At 35.0% G+C, this 20,294-nt stretch overlaps 1 protein-coding gene across 1 annotated transcript in view; it reads left to right on the top strand.

The window, feature by feature from the left end:
• LOC140431198 (serine/threonine-protein kinase S6KL-like) overlaps nt 1–20,294 on the top strand; it is a 277,715-nt gene that overhangs the window by 19,380 nt on the left and 238,041 nt on the right. Inside the window, exons 3-5 of the mRNA XM_072519122.1 lie at nt 6,859–7,087; nt 15,205–15,328; nt 18,694–18,801. Coding sequence (XP_072375223.1) covers nt 6,859–7,087; nt 15,205–15,328; nt 18,694–18,801 — 461 coding nt within the window. The remainder of the gene's footprint in view (nt 1–6,858; nt 7,088–15,204; nt 15,329–18,693; nt 18,802–20,294) is intronic.

Below are 20,294 nucleotides of genomic sequence, written 5' to 3'. Positions count from 1 at the left end.
AATTAAAAACATCAAGGAATTTACCGTTAGAAATGTATATAATCTCTTGATGCATGTGGCCAATAATTTTTATTTCAAAAACAGGTAGTTTACAGTTAGATTCTCTAACAAATGGTAATATTTATTGCAAACTATTTTAAAGGTCAGACGGTTAATATACGCGTATTTACAATTTCGCTGGAATCGCGTAGATTCACAACGAATTTCATATGTTCTTTATTTTAGAAAGTAAGAGTTGGCATTAAGAAAGCAAATACAGGGTTACGGAATTGAACTGTTACCTATTCAAACGAACATAATTTTTTTGTGTGAAATTATTTTTTATTGATTCAAATGACAAAAATGTGTGAAAATAATCGAAATTTCAGAATCCACTCACTTTAGCTCGATGTGACCACCTTTTGCCTTGACTATGGCCTTCAAACGATCAAAAAACGAGTTGCATGCTGCACGAATGTGATCTTCCGGTATTTTGGCCCATTCACGTATAATTGCTTTCTTCAGCGCATCTATACTGGCATATTTTGTAGCCCTCACCTTGCTCTCCAAAATGGACCAGAGGGAATAGTCCATCGGATTTGCGTCTGGCGAATTCGAAAGCCATTGTGTGGATGAAATGAAGTGTGGAACATGGTTTTTTAACCATTCTTGCTTCACACTAGCTTTATGAGACGGTGCCGAGTCGTGTTGGAACGTCCATAGTCTACAACCGAAATGTTTGCGTGCCCACGGCCATTTGCATGCTTCGCTGGGATATTTTCAGTTCTTTGTCCATTTGATTACCACTACGACGTGGATTTCGCTCAAGTCGAGCCTTCACTTTCCGAACCATTTCAGGTGATGTTGCTGTTTTTTTTTTCGTCCACCACCATAGCGTTTGGCAATGCTACCAGTATCATTATAACGAGTTATGGTGCGATAAACAAACATTTTATTCACTTTGAGGTGTTTGAGCTGACGAAAAAAAGCTGGTTGTGATTTTCCAGCCAAATATAACGCAATCACACTATTATGTTTAAATTCCATTGCGAATAACTTTTGTTGTATGTATAAAACTTAAATGTAAATGCTGCTTATAAACATACTGTTGATAAGTGTTATCAGGCCAACTTTAACGTAGCTGTCATTATCGATTTGCCAGATATATCGATGTGAAGTTGGTAACAGTTCAATTGCGTAACCCTGTATGAAAATGACTTAATTAAGACCGTTTGATAAGTAAATGGAATGAATATCACTGTCTAAAATATAAAGGATACGTTGTACATAGTTTTACTAATTATAGCATTAAAAATACTAGACTAGATAGACGGATTGGATTTAACTGATTGGGTTGTGATGATTTTATCATTGTATCGTTTCTTGTCGTGCTCTTCAATTTTCTGTGAATTATTCCATGTGTACAGGGTTGCGACGAAGACGAGAGACAAAGTGCCATCTGTGAAATCTTCTTAGGGTGCTTAGGTCCGTTCCGAACTTTGGCGATAATTCTGGCTATGATGACTTTGTGACGATATAATTTGCCTACCACATTGGGTATCGCTTATAAGGGGGTTGAAAGTGGGGACAGCAATTACTGGGCTGAAGATAAGGTAAGCAAACACACCGAAACCTTTGCGAACGGCCACTCTTGATTTGGATGGAGAGCTGGGTCGTAAGTAAGTGAATAAAGGAGGGACTGGGAGGGGTAACTATAAAGAAAGAAATCAAGAAAATACATAGATTTCCTGGGCAACAAAACACAAGAAGCTTCCTAAACTATTTGAATTGGGACGCCGTTTAAAAAAATCCTCTTACTGGATAGAAAGAAGGCTTTTCATTTCTAAAAAAAATATTAAAGAGTGAAAATCTTTTTAAAGGAAATAGTTCTACAACTCCTGGTTTAGAGAGAAACATTACATATTTATTATTACTTCACATCAACAGTTATTACAAATAATATTGACAAAATTTATAAACAAAACTTACAATGGCGCTATTTGTGACGATTTACAACAAGCTCCAGACGTTGGGGACACTTATAGGAATTTAAATTATTATTACAAATGAAAATAGCTAGATTTTTCAACGGAGCTTACATTGAGGTTAACGTTTAAAAAAAATCAATTTAAATTTATGGTTATGTACCAAATGTCCGAAAAGGATAATACTGACTGTCATACAGTGTGACCCATTTAGATTGGAAACACCTATATAAAATTTGATGTTGTTAACCGATTTTAACCAAATTTTTTTTAATGTCATGTAATAAAAGGTCTATTGCGGGACAAAATATGAAATATTTGGTTAAATTTTAGGGCGTTCTACGATACTTTTTCTTCGTCGAAAATGGAGAATTTTTATTATCGATTTTTTTATTAAAAAAATTTCTACGCCACTGGATTTAGAGTGGCTTCAAATAGCTATGACAAAAATTTCATTAAGATATATTTATGAATTATGACTACTTAAAATTTTAAAACTCACTAAGAAAAAAACACTCTGTATTAACAGAAACATGGAAACATAATTTTAGTTTAAATCCTAGTTGCCTCTACCAATCCACCATCTAATTGGATACATTATGTCGTAGCGTTTATGAATATTTCTAATTACATTTCTTAGTTGTTGGGGAGTAATTTCTGCACATGCCTGTCGAATTCTTGCACGAAGTTCGTTTACGTCTCTTGCACGGGTTTGGTAAACTTTTTGTTTGATAACTCCCCAGAGAAAGATGTCTAAAATTGTGAGATCTGGAGATCTGGGTGGCCAATCTATCAACGGACTACCCCGGCCTATCCAACGGTTCGGAAAATTTTCATTTAGCCATTGCTTCACGGTTCTGGCGTAATGAACAGAACACCCATCTAACTGGATATACAAATTTAATCGTTCATTAATTGGGAGCTCATGAATAGCATCCCACAAGTCGGTGTTTAAAAATACTAAAAAGTTCTGTGAGTTCAAGTTTTCTTCAAAAAAGAAAGGACCAATAACTCGCTCGTTCAGTATACCACAACCAAACATTGATTTTTTGAGGATACTGGCTTTTACAGTTTATTATCCAATGGGGATTATCTGCTGTCCAATAGCGACAATTCTGTGATGATACTTCATTTGTAGTGAAAGTGGCTTCGTCGGTAAACAACACGTTTCTTAGAAAATGTATATTGTTTAAATATTCTACTTGGGTCCATAAACAATATTCTAAACGTTTTGCTTCGTCGCCTTCTTGTAATGTGTGTAAGAATTTTGGTTTGAAAGGTTTAATATTATTTACCTTAAGACATCGCCGAATACTCTCTCGAGGCACATTCAAATATAAACTGGCATTCCTTAAACTGGCATTAGGGTTATTTCTGAAATGATCTAAAATGATTTGATCATTTCCTCTTGTTTGTAACGGGTTATTTTTTAAAATTAGTTTTGATACTGCACCATATTCATTAAATATTCTATTTATTTTGTTTACCGTACCGCAGCTAATATTAAGAAGATCCACATGTCTGTCATTAAATATTTTACAAACTTCTCTGATACTTCTATCGTTATTATACGTCTCCCAAAAGACGTATAATTTCAATTTTTTCTCTCAAACTTAATCTTGCAGCCATGACACAAAATATTATTAAAAGAATTTGAAGTAAATATTGTTGCAGATATTATGCATAAATTTATGCTAGCACTGAAATTTGTATGACACAAATAATGTCAAACAGTAATATCGTTGTCATGGCAACTGAGATTTAAGTTGTAGCATGTAAAGTTAATAATAATGTAAGTAAGTGCGTTACTTGCATTAAATTTTTATGCTATTTTAAACATTTTTTTGTCTAGTAGTGGTTTATTATTAAAATTATTTGAAAAATAATTCGTTTTATGGTTATCTGTTGATACAGGGTGTTCTTTTTTGACTCGTAGCTTAGTGAGTTTTAAAATTTTAAGTTGTCATAACTTCGTTATTACTAAATATATTTTAATGAAATTTTTGTCATAGCTATTTGAAGCCACTCTAAATCCAGTGGCGTAGAAATTTTTTAAATAAAAATCGCTAATACAAATTCACCATTTTCCACGAAGAAAAAGTATCGTAGACTGGCCCTGAAAATTTAACTAAATATTTCATATTTTGTCCCGCAATAGACATTTTATTACATGACATTAAAAAAAAATTTGGTTAAAATCGGTTAACAACTTCAAATTTTAGAGAGGTGTTTCCAATCTAAATGGGTCACACTGTATGTAGAAATGAAATATTAAACTTGTTCTGAAATATTAATTATTGTTAACTTTTTTTAAAAGAAGACTAATATAACAATTAGTTAATCCATAAAACATATAATTTTATTTATTTATGATTTTTTAGTTTTTCATGAAATCAAAATTTTTTTGTTAATGAAAAATGTCTTATTTTTATTTGAAAAAATTTTAACAAAAAGTACCTTATATCACTCTGGCTGGTATTTCCTTTAAGAAGTTTTTGGGTTTGGAATTGGATCAAAAACACTCCCACGCAAACTCTAAATGGTCTGGCACGACCATGGAACATAAAAATGGCCAAATATTGGTAAGTTAGGAAACTGATTCGGGCTTCGGATTATCCTGGATGACAACAAACTGCACTTTTCAAAACTCGGCCTCTCAAACGCTCCTGCTTAAAACCATGTGGACCTCTCAAATGGTTGGAAACGCCGTCTTACAAATCCCCCACATAGGGTACAACACAACCATTTCTGTGATTAACTCAACAAGAATTGCCAAATCACATTTTGAGCTCAAATTCACCTCTTCACAAGAAAAAAAATTGCCGGCTTTGAAGACTACACGCCGCAAGCTATTTTTTTCCGAATCAAAATCCTAACCTTCACTTAAATTCCACATTACTGAGTTCCTGATGACAAATAAAACGAATAACGAACAACAATAACGAATTTGAAGAAAATCCGGACTAAACAATGAAACCAGACGCTTTGGCTTTCCATTGTAGAGTAAATCACTTTACACTATATTTCCATGACAAAAACAAATAACGAATAACCATTACGAATTTAAAAAAGAAAAATCCGGACTAATTAATGACACTGACCCTATCGTGGTCCATTGTAGAGTGATCCTATAATCTCCCCGCGTCACTTTCCCCACCAGCCTAAGAGGATATTTATTTGACGCGCAATATTAAGCGGAACCAACATCAAAGAAATACCATCTGTGTTATATATAGACCAGAAATGTTTAGATTATCAATCCCAGCGACGCAAAAGGATTGAGAATATTTTTCGGTGATTTACATATACCAAAGGAAATACGAGTAGAAATGCTACAACTTTGTTGGTTACTATACGGAATAGCTGTGTTGAGGTCTTTGAAATGAACATTAATTATGAAATTGTGCGTTGACAAACGACATTGTGTTCTGCATGTCATAGAGGATCCTTAAAGTTTTATTACATATTACGTTATAATTTATGCACAATAAAATTAAATAATTTAAGGAAACTTAAACAAATGTTATTTTCAGGTACATCAAAATGAACAATTGAACTAAATAACACATGTTATGAATTCTACATTACAATAAGTGCTCAAAATGCTGTCCATTTGAGCGTCTACAACGATACAATATATCACGGAAGCTCTGAATAGAATTGTTGATCATTTCTGCAGTACTAGTAGTAATCCCCTGCCTTTCACGACGTATGCGATCTTTTAAATCATTTAAGTTATAAGAAATAAGCTTTTCTGTGATTTTTGCCATTTTTTAAGATTTACGATAAGATCAATAAAATGTATCACTTCCATTGACCGGTCGCTGTGGAATTTCCATTGTTGAAGCCTAATATTTAAAATCTATAACATCAGATTTCGATTTTTAGTTTTTACAACAAATATGCCAAATTTAAACTTTCAGTTACAAACGATCTAAAACATTTAAAACTGCTTCTGTTTGATTGAGCAAGTACGTTTTGAAACTTCCCAACTTCATCTAAAAATTCCACCTAATGCCGTCTTCGTGGAAGCATGTCCCGTGATGTGAAATCGTTTCTAACGTGAAATTTTAAATTCAGCATTTTTTAGTCATAATTCAAATGCCTTATATTTGTTGCCAAAACATAAAATCGAAAATTCTATAGGTTTTAAAGATTACGCTCCAACAATAAAAATTCCACAGCAACCGTTTAATAGAAAAGTGATAAATTTTATTAATCTCATCGTAAATATTAAAAAATGACAAAAATTGCCGAACGTTTACTTAGCAGCTTTATAGAGAAACACTTGTTTTGCGACAAAACTCAATAATTGCATACGAATGCTGCACTCTTCTCTTTTAACACCCATTTTAATTTTTGTTAATAGGATAATCTTATCAAATGATATCGAATTTTTACCGTCGAGTTGATACAAATTTTATTTAAAAAAAAATTGATTTCGCGCGCGAAACTTACATTCAAAATCGCAGGTCACTTCAAGCTTTGTTTCTGAGAGAACGGTTCATTCTATTATATAGAAAAAGTGCTAATAAACATTTTTGTTCAAAATTATCTCACCTACATTTCTTGTTTGAAACATTTTTTTCTACGTCGTACAAATTCCTAAATCGATGCCCCCCCCCCCCCAACGAGGGACTTTTTTGCATCTTTTTTGTGGTTCCAAAATTAACATACTCAGCAAAATTCAGCATGTTAGTCTCGTTTTTATAGATCAAATCTCTGACGACTGGACTATTATTGCTGCAAAACAAAACCTTTTATTTGAATTGAAATTTAATTAACAAGCTTGATATATAAAATGATAATAAATTACTAACGGCATTCTTAAACTCTACAACTATTTGACTAATTCGATAATGAGTATTTTTAAGCCATTCTTTTTAAATTCCAGGTGGAAAGAATCTACACTCACCCTTCCCTACGAATCGAGTAAAACAGCTTGGCCCGTCTCCCAGTCGGAATCCTGTTTCTTGCCCGAGTTTCCCGTCTCGATTTCCTATAACGAGAAAAGGTTCGAAGTAATCGAAGAAGTAAACAAGGGATCGTTCGGTAAGGTTTACAAAGCACAAGACTTGGAATCCGGACGTATATTTGCTTTGAAAGTCCTCTCCAAGTCGAAGGTAAGGTATTCATGTTAAGTTTTAATTTTTTGTTTTGCTGTATTAGCAGCATGAATTTTCTTGTAATACGAGGTCAAGATGAAAAGTTGTTGGCCTACTAGTAAACAGTTGTTGATGTACTGGATTTTATGTTTTCTGAATGTTTTGATGAGCAATTTTTTAATTCGTTCATTTCGTCAGTTACAAATTATTGTAATAATAAACTTAGAATTTACCTATACATTTCTGATAATACAGTCTTATTGATGGATCGGTCGTTTTACTGATGGATCGGAACGTCCGATTTTCGGTCGGACAGTCAGATTTGTCCGTTCAAGATGTCGCACAGTCGGTTCGTCCTCCGAGGTATTCGGAGGACGATAATAATGTCGTAGCCGCAGGGCTTCGTGTCTATTCAAACACTAAAGAGCTTCTGGAACCTTCTTCGAAGCAAAGTCTTCTTATTTCGACGAAATGTTCACTCAGGTGGGAAATAAAGCGCATAAAATTGAAAAAGGCTACTCAGCCAACGAGGTCTTGACGGGTATCAAGATTTAGACTGACTTGATCCCGAACGGAAGATGCGCTGCCTTTTTATGCGATTGTTGATTGTATCTCCGCAGCGATACAAACGTAGTTAATAAAACTCTTTGTTATTGGCTGGCCGGAATGACAATCTTCGCTGTGATTCATCCACTCTGGCGACAAATAAAATCTGGATAAACGGGACAAAGAATTATCCGATTTTAATAAAATTTCGCTTATGTGGTGCCTGCTCTGGCCAACATACGTCTTCTGAATTATATCATCGTAATCAATTTTTCATTGTTTGTGTTGATCTCGTGTTTGTTTGTCAAAATAGAAGGTGAAGAAGCATCTACCAGAGAATCAGAATTGTTTGCTACTATAATGTTGACTGGGAATCGAGATTTTCTTAATGAGCTTGGTAGCTTATGGCGGTCTAAATAAGAGATTTCTAAAGTTTTTTCTCTCGTAGACCCCTTGTCATGTTTTTCAATTTTAGATAGACCCTGTGATATTCACTTTAAACTATTCAAATTTCTAATAATAGTGAAGTAATAATTAAATCAAAATATAGGTATAAAATATAGGTAGGTATAGTATAACTATTCTTCTTCTTCTTCAGTGCCTTATCCGGTCCGGATGTTGGCGATCATCAAGGCTATCATGGTTTTGTTGACTGCTCTGCGAAACAGCTCCGCTGAGGTCATCCCAAACCATTGTCGGAGATTTTTCAACCACGAGATACGACGGCGTCCCGGTCCTCTTCTGCCAAATACTTTACCGCGCTTTCTCGCGGTATTCGATAATACTTGATAAGTTTTTGAATCCAGAATTGTTGATATCCGTTTCTAAACTGTACCTTAAGTTTTTCTTAGTGCTTATTCCAATAAATTCCTCTTGTAATGTAACATCTGTTTCTTCAATGTCACGAAATGGATTAATAATCCATTGCGGCATTACCAGCGTCAAAATATCTTCAAATCTAGTTTCAAAAACTGAATAGACCGCATTTTGTTTTTGGCTAGTTTTTTAACTGCATCTTTAACTTCAAGAATCGTTGGTGGTTTCTCTTCCTTCTCGTCTGTTCCCCTTCTCTTTCTTCTTCCAGGTTTTCTTCTTCCTCTATATTAAGTGCCTGGTTAAAGTAATCAACCCATATATTCAATACATCTTTCCTTGTTGTTAATAGGTCTCCATTCTTACTTCTGCAGTGTTTTGTGGTTGCCTTGAATTCTTTTCAGTTGATGTTAACTATCTTATAGAATGCTCTGAATTCTTTCTCTCTATTGAGGTTTTCTATATGTTTAAGTTCCTTATTAAGTTTTTTTTTTCATTTCTTGTCTAGTATGTAATATAAAGAAACCTATAATTTTGTTTTATGAGTTTCAAAATATGGCAAGAGATATACGCTCAAGAGATTAGATCCAGAATTGAAATGGCACGGTCTACATTTATTAAGTTGAGATCCTTGCTGTGCTGCAGTGATCTCAGTTTGAGAACCAAGATGCGGATAGTGAGGTGCTACGTTCTTCCAGTGTTACTATATGGAGTTGAAGCCTGGACACTGACGCAAGCCACTGAAAAACGAATCGAAGCCTTCGAGATGTGGATATACAGAAGGATACTAAAAATATCTTATGTGGACCATGTCACCAACGTTGAGGTCCTACAGCGCATGACAAAAGAAAAAGAAGTGCTTAATTTAATTAAACAACGTAAGCTTGAGTACCTCGGCCACGTGATGCGGAACGAAGAAAAATATCGAATTCTTCAACTCGTTATGCAGGGTAAAGTATTTGGCAGAAGGGGACCGGGACGCCGTCGTATCTCGTGGTTGAAAAATCTCCGACAATAGTTTGGGATGACCTCAGCGGAGCTGTTTCGCAGAGCAGTCAACAAAACCATGATAGCCTTGATGATCGCCAACATCCGGACCGGATAAGGCACTGAAGAAGAATAAGAAGAAAATATGGCAATCTGACGGACTGTAATATTTTTCGTGGACAAACGTTTGTGTAATATTTCTCACCTCACCGATTAAGATAAAGTACCACCACAAATATTGTTGATTTGAAATATTATACCCGTCCGTCCTTCCTAGTACTTTACAACTGGTTCTCTTTAATAATGATTTCTCCATAGTAATTCAGTTTTATGACCATTTTACAAATCGGACAGCTGGGTTATCAGTCAACAACCCTGTAATAAAATCCAATGTACTCAAACCCATATTTCTAAGAATTCTTAACGTTTTTGTTATTAAATACTCGCCATGATTGTGGTTCGTTCAACCCGAATTCAATAGTTCCTTATTTTAATCTCCAATTTTACAGCTTAGCTAACTACCTGACAAACTTTCTATTATACTCATTTACATATTTTACCTAAATACGCATCCCTTTAGTGCACGGGGCAGTACTAAATAGACGAACTAGCAAAAATTTTGTTATTAGTACTTCTTCAAAAGTCCGGCACAGTCCGTATTATCGGCCAACAAGTTTTTTTGTTTCTTTTAACACCTCATTTTAATAGCGTGTTCCAAAAAACTGGGTTTACGGTAAATATAAATATTTATAATTTAACTGCCAATTATAGTAATTTCATTGTTATCTTTATTTGTTAATGATTGAACTATCAATTATCGTTTATTCTGGAATTATTTATAAATATCATTATAAGTGTAGTGTTGATAATCTACATATTTTTATTAATTTATATTTAATGTATGTACTTTTTTTCATTCATGATTTTTTGGTGTTTTGATGTTACCTTACAATTGTATTCTTCACATTTCTTAATTGAATTTTTAAGTAGCTCTAATAAATACTCAGAAATGCGACCATTCCCATTCATATCAATGGACTCATATCAGATGCACCCGTTCACTTTCTATATCTGTGACTTCTTCTTCTTATACGGCACTACAGCCCAAATTGAGCCTCCTTTATTTTTTGCCTCAACCCTTGCTTGTCTGTGCACCCCTTTCCCTGCATTCTAGCATTCAGTGCTCTTTTTGGTAGTCTATCCTCTCCCATTCTTATCACATGTCCGGCCTATTGCAATCTTTGTATTCTATTGAAGTCTGACAGTGTTGACAAGCTCGTTGTTGTATCGACTTCTGAAGATTTTCCCTCACAGGTCCTAGTATTCTCCTCAGTACTTTTCTTTCGAATGTGTCGAGTTTGCTTTTGGATGCTTCTTTCAGGACCTATGCTTCACTGCCATAGCATGCTATTGGTCAAATTAAGGTTTTATAGATTCTCATCTTTGTATTTCGGTGGACATTTTTAGACCGAAATATATGGGAGAGGGCAAAATAAGCTCTGTTTGCCTGCGTTATTCTTTCCGTATTTCTCCATCTTCTGATCCATCGGCATATATTTCTACTCTCAGATATGTAAACTTTCCAACTGTTTCAATGAAATCTTTTTGTATATTTTGTGGGAGTATATTTCTTCTCGTCTGTATCATTATTTTTGTTTTTTTTTCTGTGTTAATTTTCAGACCTACCCTTTTTGTTTGCGTTTTTAACTCTGTGTATGTTTCCTGTACTCCTGTTGATGTTCTACTCAAATATTAATATCATCGGCATAAGCAGCCAGTTAAATATTTTCTGCTAGTGGTTGGAGCCGCTGGTTTATAATATACGTGAGGACTTTATATGCTGCACATAGTAGAGAAATTTCACGGTAGTTTTTGCCCTGGAGTTTGTCTCCTTTTTTATAGATCGGGCATACTATACTTGTCTTCCAGTCGTCGGATATTTCCTTTTCTTGCCATATGTCTTTGATAAGCGCGGGGATGTGACTTGCTATGTGGTCGCCATCTACTTTATACAATTCTGCTGGTATTTCGTCAACTCCCGGGACTTTATTGTTTTTCTGGGCCTTAATATCTTCGAGAACTTCCTCTATGGTTGGAGCTTCTACTCCATTCTCTACTTCATTCTCTTCTACGACCAAGTAGGGTCTGAAAATAATGCTTCCAGGTTTCTGTGACTTTCTGTTGGTCACTGATTATTTGCCCACTTTCATCTTTACATAGAATGCAAAGAATACATCTAAGACAAGATAATACATCTAAGAACAATGGGGCTGCCCACTGACCCAACTATTATGGACGACCGTTCAAGATGGAAGCAAGTTGTGCAGTCAGCCAAAACCCACCTCTGGTTGTAGTGTTACGAGAAGAAGAAGATCTTTACATAGACTTGTTTGAGATTTATACCCACTTTTTATCTTTTTTAGATAATTTTGTTTTTGAAATTTTCTTCCATTTTTTCTATTTGTCCGTTTTCATAGGCTCTTTTTTTATTTCTACATATCTTGTCTGCTTTCCGTCTTGCAACTTCAAATGATGTTCGCCTTTCCTGTGTTCTTCTTGTTATATACATTTTATGTGCTTCATTTCTTTCCTCTATTGCTTGTCTGCACTCGTCATCGAACCATGCTCATCTTATCGCCTTTTTTTTTGTTTCCCAGGGTGGACGCTGCCGCTGTCAGTACTGCTGTTTTGATATTATTCCATTTGCCCTCTATGGAGTGCACTTCTAGTGTCCTTAACTCATTTGCGACTTCTTCTTCGAACTTCTCTTTACATTACTGAATCTTCAGTTTTTCCAGGTCCAGTTTGTTTGTTCTTTGTTGTCTTTCGTTTATTTCTTTGTTAACTCTGCATCTAAATTTGATTTGGAGTAAAAGATGGTCTGCTCCACAGCACGCTCCTCGTCGTGTTCTCACATCTGAGATACTACTGGCTGCCCTTTTGTCTATCAGCACATGGTCGATTTGATTGGTTGTGGTTCCATCTGGTGAAATCCATGAAAAGCATGTGGAACTTATAACCACGTTTTTAATGGTGGCAAAATTTATCAAAAACTCCCATTCTCGCTTGTTTCATTGTGCAGTGGGTGTTTTCCTGTTGTGCCATAGAACTGCGGCTCCTTGCCTATTTTAGCATTCATATTACCCATTATAATCTTAATGTCATTTTTGGGCGCATTGTCATATACTATCTCCAGCAGTTGTTAGAAGCTTTCCTTTGTATGTCGTTCTTGTTCTTCCGTTGGGCACTGAATGTTTATCATTGTTAGGTTGAAGAAGTGGGTGCAAATTCTTAACTTGAATATCCTTTCACTGATTGCCTGGAAGTCTATATTTTTGACTTAAAATCATTATCCATTACAAATGCAACTCCACGTTCTTTGCTTCCTTGTTCTTTCCCACTATATAGAATTGTCCCTGACACTTTTCCCCAGCCATCTTGTCTCCTAAAGAGCAGTAATCATGAGCTTATATCTTTTTAGTTCTTGCAGAAGTGCGGTTTGAGCTCCTGGTTTATTTAGTGTCCTCACATTCCAGTTTCCAAATATATAGTCCATGTTTCGTAACTTGAGTCGTTTCCGAAAGTTCCGTCCTGTATTCCGAGGCAAATGTTCAGGTTTCGTCAGTGTGTGTTTTCCGGGAGTGGGTTGTCAACCCACTGCCCAACCTTCCTCCTTTACCGGGGCTTAGGACCGGCAGTGGTGACTCCTGAGCTATTTGATCCACCCATTTGTCACCACAGACAGAGTTATATCTGTTTAGTAAATTAAAAAATTCTTTTAAAAACAAAAATAGGTTATCAATAGTGTTTTTTGAATTTAAAATGTCTTGTTAAAATGTTAAAAAGATTGTTTGGTAAATGGTATTTAATTCCGTGACCATTGAATTTTTCGCACTATAGTTGCATAAATTTTCTTTAATAATTGTTGTTTGTATTAAATTGTAAACCTTATCAAGCAAGTCGGTTAAAACAGATTTCCTATCTGGTGGCTTATATCCAGAACGTAATGCATTTATCATCTTTTTAAATTTGGGATGTTCAATTGCACGAAATGATGTGTCTGTTGCATATAAATATCGGTCTATTTGAATGTACAACTTCTTCTTTTCTGATTAGCTGGTTCGAATAACAAAGCTTGAAATGCTGTTGTTAGGGGTAGACAGTTTTGGGGTCACCACATGATAAATGCGTCAATGCTGCTATCAGCATCAGTATCATCAAATATTGTTGATATCATAGGCTCTGAAAAAAAATTGTTCAGTTATTCTAATTTTTATCAATCAAATCTTAATGCTTCAAGGTTGGTCAATGAAAATACAGGATGCGAATCTCTGAAACTAAAGAAGTTCTAAAAACTAAAAACACCGAAAAAATCAAAATTTTAAATTCAAAGTTACCTGTTTTATTATCAGTAGTAATATTTCTAGGACATTGATAACAGACGAGATAATTTCATGACAATCGAAAGCTCGTTCATTGGTAACAGCACGAAGCCGAAGGCTGAGTGCTGTTACCAAGCAACGAGCTTGAGAAATTTGTCATGAAATTATGAGTGTCCGAGGGATATTCGGCGGATAATTTTTCGAAAAAAAAAAATCATAACTCAACATAACGAAACATTTATTTATTAAAAGTACAGTTAGTGAAAGTACAATTATTAAAATTTAAGTTAACATTAGATTCGTTGCTGTTCTCTACTATAGAAGATCTATTACCACGCATAATATTTATAATCTTGTTGTGGTGTTCTTGATCGAGATACAAGTATGGTTTTATAGAATTCTGATTGATATGACCAGTAATTTTTAGCAATTATTGTTGTTCTTCTACACCACTTTTTGCTAATTCGCTAACAGCAGTTGATCTATTCGAGTGATTTGTTATCTTTTTCTCCTTTACATTCAAGCCAATTGCTTCAGCAGAAGATTTAGTCCATCCATTCATTGTATTTCTTCCAACAGGTACGTTATCGTACCATTTGTCAGTTTCATTTTTCATTATATTCGTGTTGTCATAGGGATTGAAAATTGCACTGAATGCAATTATCAGTCTAATGTTGACATGATTGGGTGAAATTGTTCCACATGACACAAAATGACGAAATTTGAATGGTTGTTAGAACAGTCGAAAAATTATCTGGGTAAGCATCCCTTGAATGTTTTTGGGTTTTGGATATTTTATCTATCGTTAAATCCTCATCTGACTCAGAATTATAGATAGTTGACATTGATAGCTGAATATTTTCAGATGGAACACATTGTTGAATATGCTTCTTCATACGCAGCACTAGTCCAGCCATAATAACTTTATACTTAAAATAATTTCAACGGTCAGTGAGCAGCTGAAGCAGATTGGTAGTGGTTTTTTTGATATTAAGTATTTGTGTGTTGAGGCAGTATGGGCAAATCTTAGACAGTTAATAACAACTTGGTTGCTTCTGTTTGAAGGATTATCCAGGACAGCAATTATTTTTGGGCCTAATTTTTCTCAATGATTTTGTCTTATATTAGCACAGTGGATTTAAACCAGGTTCTTTAGATCGGTATAAGGATATGTTTTCAACTTCTATTATTTTTTTGTTTATAAAAATTACACCAAAATATAAAGAATTCTTGATTATTTATTAATTCGTCAAATGTTTGCGTATTTTCTTAGATAAACCCAATCTCATGACATAATTATTGTTGTTTGTGTTATTTCGTTCATATCATTTACAGATTATACTACATTGTTGTTGTTTTCGTATTGTCTCAACCGAGAAGTTCATTCTTTAATCGTCCGTTTTGTAGATCATTAAAGAAAACTCAGTGCAGCAAGTGAAGGACGAAGTACAAATCCAGAAGGTTTGCGGACATCATCCCTTCATAGTAAACTGTCCTTTCCATTGGCAGAGCCGAAAGAGATTATTTATTGGTAAGTCTTTATATTTATCCCTCTTTAATTCTTTAATCCAATTTACACAAATTAGGTAAATTTACCAAAACTAGTAAATTCTCGACTTGGAGATGGTGGTAGTACGGTACTTAACTGTTTTCGCGTTTTTTTCTGTTTCAAGTCGCTACTAAAGTAATACACCCACAAGGCTAAATTGTATTAATTATAATATGACTGTTGCTTAGCTCAAACACACATATAGTACATTTAGTTATGTTGTTGCTGCAGCTTATATCCCGGCACACTTCGTTCTAGTCCTTTTCTTTTCCTGTTAGTCTCCGTTTTGCAGGTTTCTACTTTCCATTCGCTTGGTGTCTTGAAGGGGGTGAAACCCCTAAGAGCACAGCACACGTTCGCATACGATACTGCCTTGGATGTTAATATTAACGTTTTTCTTTGATAAAACCATAAATTTCGTTTTCTTATGTTGAGTATTAGGCCACATTTTTCGCTTATTTCTACTATTTTTGTTAATATCTTTTGTAAATCGTGAAATTTTCTGCAATGATGCTGAGTGCTTCACGCAGATATTCGGTAATAAGTACTATATCGTCGCCAAAACGCAGATGATTGAGCATTTCCTCGTCTATTTCGTATTCGAGGACAGTTATAAATAATTTAGGTGAGAGAGTGCCGCCCTGTCTGACACCTCCCTTTACATGAGTTTATCTGGTGGTATCATGTAGTTTTACACGCATTGTGGTGTTTTGATTACAATGTTTGTACTAACTTTGTAAGCCGGTAGTCTATTCTACTATTGTTCAGGGCCAGAGCAGTTAAAATGCTGTCTTAATTCCACCGTATCGAAGGTTTTGTGAAAGTCTACGAAGATAAGTACCAGTGATCTGTTATATTCTATCGATTTTTCTATTCAGGTTTTTACTGTTTGTAGGTAATCGTTTATTCCGAATTTTGAGCGGAAGCCAGCTTGTTCTCGGGCCTGGTAGAAATCCAACTTCTTTTTTGTAGTCTTGTCGTAATTATTCGGGTAAACATTTTATAGATGTGGTTCAATAAGCTAATTGGTCTATAATTTTCTAGGTACGCCTTGTCTCCTTCCTTGTGTAGTAAAATTGTTACTGCATTGTTCCATGTTTCCGGTATGCAACAATCTGTTAGACAAAATTTTTATTTGGTTGAGAAGGGCACGTCCGTCCATCTTTATAGCTTCTGTTACGACTCACATCTTCTGGTGCTTTGTTGTTTTTCATCTTTTTCATTACGTCTTGGATTTCGCTTAGTGTGATCTCTGGCATGAGCTCTGAACCCTGGTTGATGATTTTGCGTGATGCGGCGGCTTCCAAGTTCGTTTGGTCTTCTCTTTGACTTGTGTATAGTTTTTGATAGAAGTCTTCAGCTATGTGTAGTAGTTCTTCTCTATTTGATATGGGGACTCCTTCTTTGTTCTTTAGTTTGTGTATTTCACATTTTCCATTGTTTAGCAGTCTTCTCAGGACTTTAGGACTTTTATTCTCTTCTATAGTTTGGTGGACCTTTTCATTGTTAAATTTTCTAAAATCTTTCCTTATAACTTTTGATACTTCTTTATTTTTTGTAGTTTTTCTTCGTCAATGCTTTCGTTTCCTTTGATTTCTCTTCTAGTTTTCATTAGTTGCTTTGTTTCAATGGTTATTTTTTTGACTTGGCGTCTTTTCTTCTCTCTTTGCCCTATCCGTTTCGGACGTTGGCTATTAACAAGGCTATTTTGACTTTGTTTACGGCACCTCTGAACAGTTCGGTCGATGTTAGTCCGAACCATTGTCGCAGGTTATGCATCCATGAGTGTCGTCTTCTTCCCGGTCCTCTTCTTCTTTCGGTCTCTCTGGCGTCTTTTAGGGTAGCATTTTACTTGAGCTTCTCGAATAGCTTCTACGATATTTTCGTTTAGGATATTTACATTATTTATGCATTCATTTTGTTGTAGGATTCTATTGATATTATCTTGGTATTCATTTAAATTCGTTAGGTCGTTCCATATCGGGTTGGCTTCCTTCCTAATCATTTTGGATCTTTCTGCTATGAAGTCTAATTTTAGTTTAGCTCTTACCATTCTATGATCGCTGCCTGTGGAAAAGCTATTAAGGACTGCGACATCGTTGAATATATGTTTTTTGTCACTGATTATGTAGTCTATCTCGTTTCTGATGTTGCCATCTGGGCTTTTCCACGTCCATCTTCGCTGGTCTTTTTTAGAGAAGAAACTATTCATCTGGTTTAGATTTGGTTGTAATAGAAATTCTAGTAGTGTTTGTCCACGCTCTTTTCTGCCTTTGGATCCAAATTTACCTAGTGCTGTTTCCCTTTCATCCTGCTTTAGACCGATCTTTGCGTTAAAGTCGCCGCATATAATCGTGTAGTGTATTGGTGTTTCTTTCAGTGCCGTTGAGATATCATCGTAGAATTCTTCAATCTGCTCATCCGGATGGTCCGTTGTTGGAGCATATACTTGAATAATCTTTATATTATACCTTCGGTTTAGCTTTACGATTAAATAGGCTACTCTTGTGGATTGATTCGGTTTCACTACCTATGCTGTAAAATATATGCCCTGATTTTTTTAGTGTTAGTCAGGTTTTCTCCATGTCGCTTTATTTCACTGACTCCAATGATATCCCATTTTACTTTTGACCTCTCGATTTCCATTTCGGTGGCTTTTCTTTAGATAATAATGTTCTGGCATTGTAGGTACAGATAAAGAGTGTTAAAGTCGTCAGCTTTTGTCCCCCCCCCCCCCAGAATCCTTGGGACAGACTGATAAATCAGTGTGAGACTTTCCATTTCTCGCTAAACTCACCTGCGGTACATCCGTTTTTGTTTTAAAATCTGACATTTTGTTGGGAGGTATTTCCCTTAAAACATCACGCTGGTATTATCTGCATAACTAATGTTGTTGATCAGAATTCCTTTCATTTTTATACAAATATTTTCGTTTTCAAGCACCATTTACTGTACCCCTTTGACTAAAATAAAGGTTGGTGATTTGATTATTCGTATGGCTTATTCGACTATGGAATCTATGTTATTATTAAAAAGTTGTAGAAGTTGCTCATGTCTCACCTTGTCAAATGCTTTGTTGTAATCAATAAAACATACATAGGCAACTTGGTTTCCATCCATGCATCGTTATATTAATTTATTTGTATGTACCATTACTTCTCTTGTTTGCAAACCTTTTCTGAATCCAAATTGAGTGTATCGGATGTCTGCTTCGAGTTTGGCATATAGTCTGTGGTGTACGATTTTCAGAAACTGTTTTAACATATTTCTTATTAAACTTATCGTACAATATTCATTGCGGTGTTTGACGTATTGTTCAATTTCATTAAATATTTATTTTTTTCCAGTTACTGATTTTGTAGAGGGAGGAGAATTGTTCAGCTTGCTTAAGAGTTACAAAACCCTTCCCATAGAATTGGTGCGTTTATATGTTGCTCAGATAGCTCTCGCTCTAGGTAAGTTATTTTATAGCTTATAGTAAATATTAATCATTCAAATAATTTATTTATATATTCTTTTCTTCATATATTTTCGTTATTTCTTTCGCCATTTTCATGTTGACGGTTAATTGAAACCTCATATTCCAATTTAGATCTAATGTACTTTGTTTAATAGTAATATGACAGCACGCAATTAATAATGTGAAATTGATACAGAACTAGCGAATCAAACGAGAAAATCGATCAGAGTATGCTCAGGGAGAAATAAATTTATTTTATTGTTGCTGGACTTGATTGGTGATACTGCGAGTTTGATTGGAACGGTACATTTGTCAAAGAATAGCGCAAGTAGCTATCCTAAAGTCCCCTAAGCGACAACAGAAACATGGGATAGGGAAAAATCTTGATCCTGATATTTAGTATGCATAGAGATTGAAAAAGCACTGCCCATCGATCTTTTTGATCATTCGTTGTCCCTTCTGATATTATCATTGCGAAGCAAACTTCGCCTTGGATTGGGATTGTTCGCCCATATACAGGTATTTGGGTCTAAGCCGTTGTGAAACAAGTTAGTTTTACTCTACTGATTTGTCGTTGGGATAGTAGTCCTGCTCATTATGAGACGAACTGTAGGTTCTGGAATTTGGTTGACTTTCTCGAGCGGGTAATGGTATGAAGCTACCATTCGTGGGATTATGCCTGAACGCCTCAAATGTCATATATTTTCTAGTAAAAGGCGAGAAGAATATTGCTTGCTTTACAAGAGCCGAAAGGCTCCAGACAATGATTTTACTAGTCAATCGTAGTTCGCTATGATTGACACACAAGCTCTTATTTTCGTTGAGATTATCGGTTTACGATGGAATCCATCCTTGTCAGTAAACTAGGTCTTTACTGGAATTATCTGTAGACGACTTACGTACCTGTTGTCATATTGCCAGCAGTTTCCAAGCTGTAGTCTATTGAGACTCAGCTTGGAGATTACTTTTGACGGGTAAAAGAATATACCTGATATATATATTAAACAATAAATCCGTTTTTAAATCAGAAATTATAGTAAACAATTTCATTGCAATCACACTGTCAATAAAAACTGGTACAATGTGTAAACCACGTTATTTTGTCTCTGGAATCAACTTAGTTCTTGTGCTTGTTCTTTAGATAAGGTAAATATTTACGGGATAAAATACGAAACGCATCGGATATCAACTTAAAAAAAAGATAGAAAATCTTATGATTGAAATCTCAGAAATGCTGAAGGCTTAAAATATATAATTATAAAACTAAAAATATGTTAATATGAATCTTTTACATAATATAGAGCTTTAAAGTTAAAATTTTACTTCGGTGTAATGTTCTCTCTTCAGTCTTGACCCCCTGGAAGGAGTATAGTGGGCGTAGGATATCGTTTATGGTCCGTCTCCATAGATTTTATCTCTGATTATGATACACAATTATTTATTCTGAAAAATTCCAGTGGAAGTTATTGTTTTTCTTGCGTTTCTCGA

The sequence above is a fragment of the Diabrotica undecimpunctata genome, unplaced genomic scaffold (genome assembly GCF_040954645.1).
Source record: "Diabrotica undecimpunctata isolate CICGRU unplaced genomic scaffold, icDiaUnde3 ctg00000593.1, whole genome shotgun sequence".
Taxonomy (NCBI): Eukaryota; Metazoa; Arthropoda; class Insecta; order Coleoptera; family Chrysomelidae; genus Diabrotica; species Diabrotica undecimpunctata.
The sequence above is the reverse complement of the archived record's forward strand: the minus strand, read 5'-3'. Positions and strand labels throughout refer to the sequence as shown.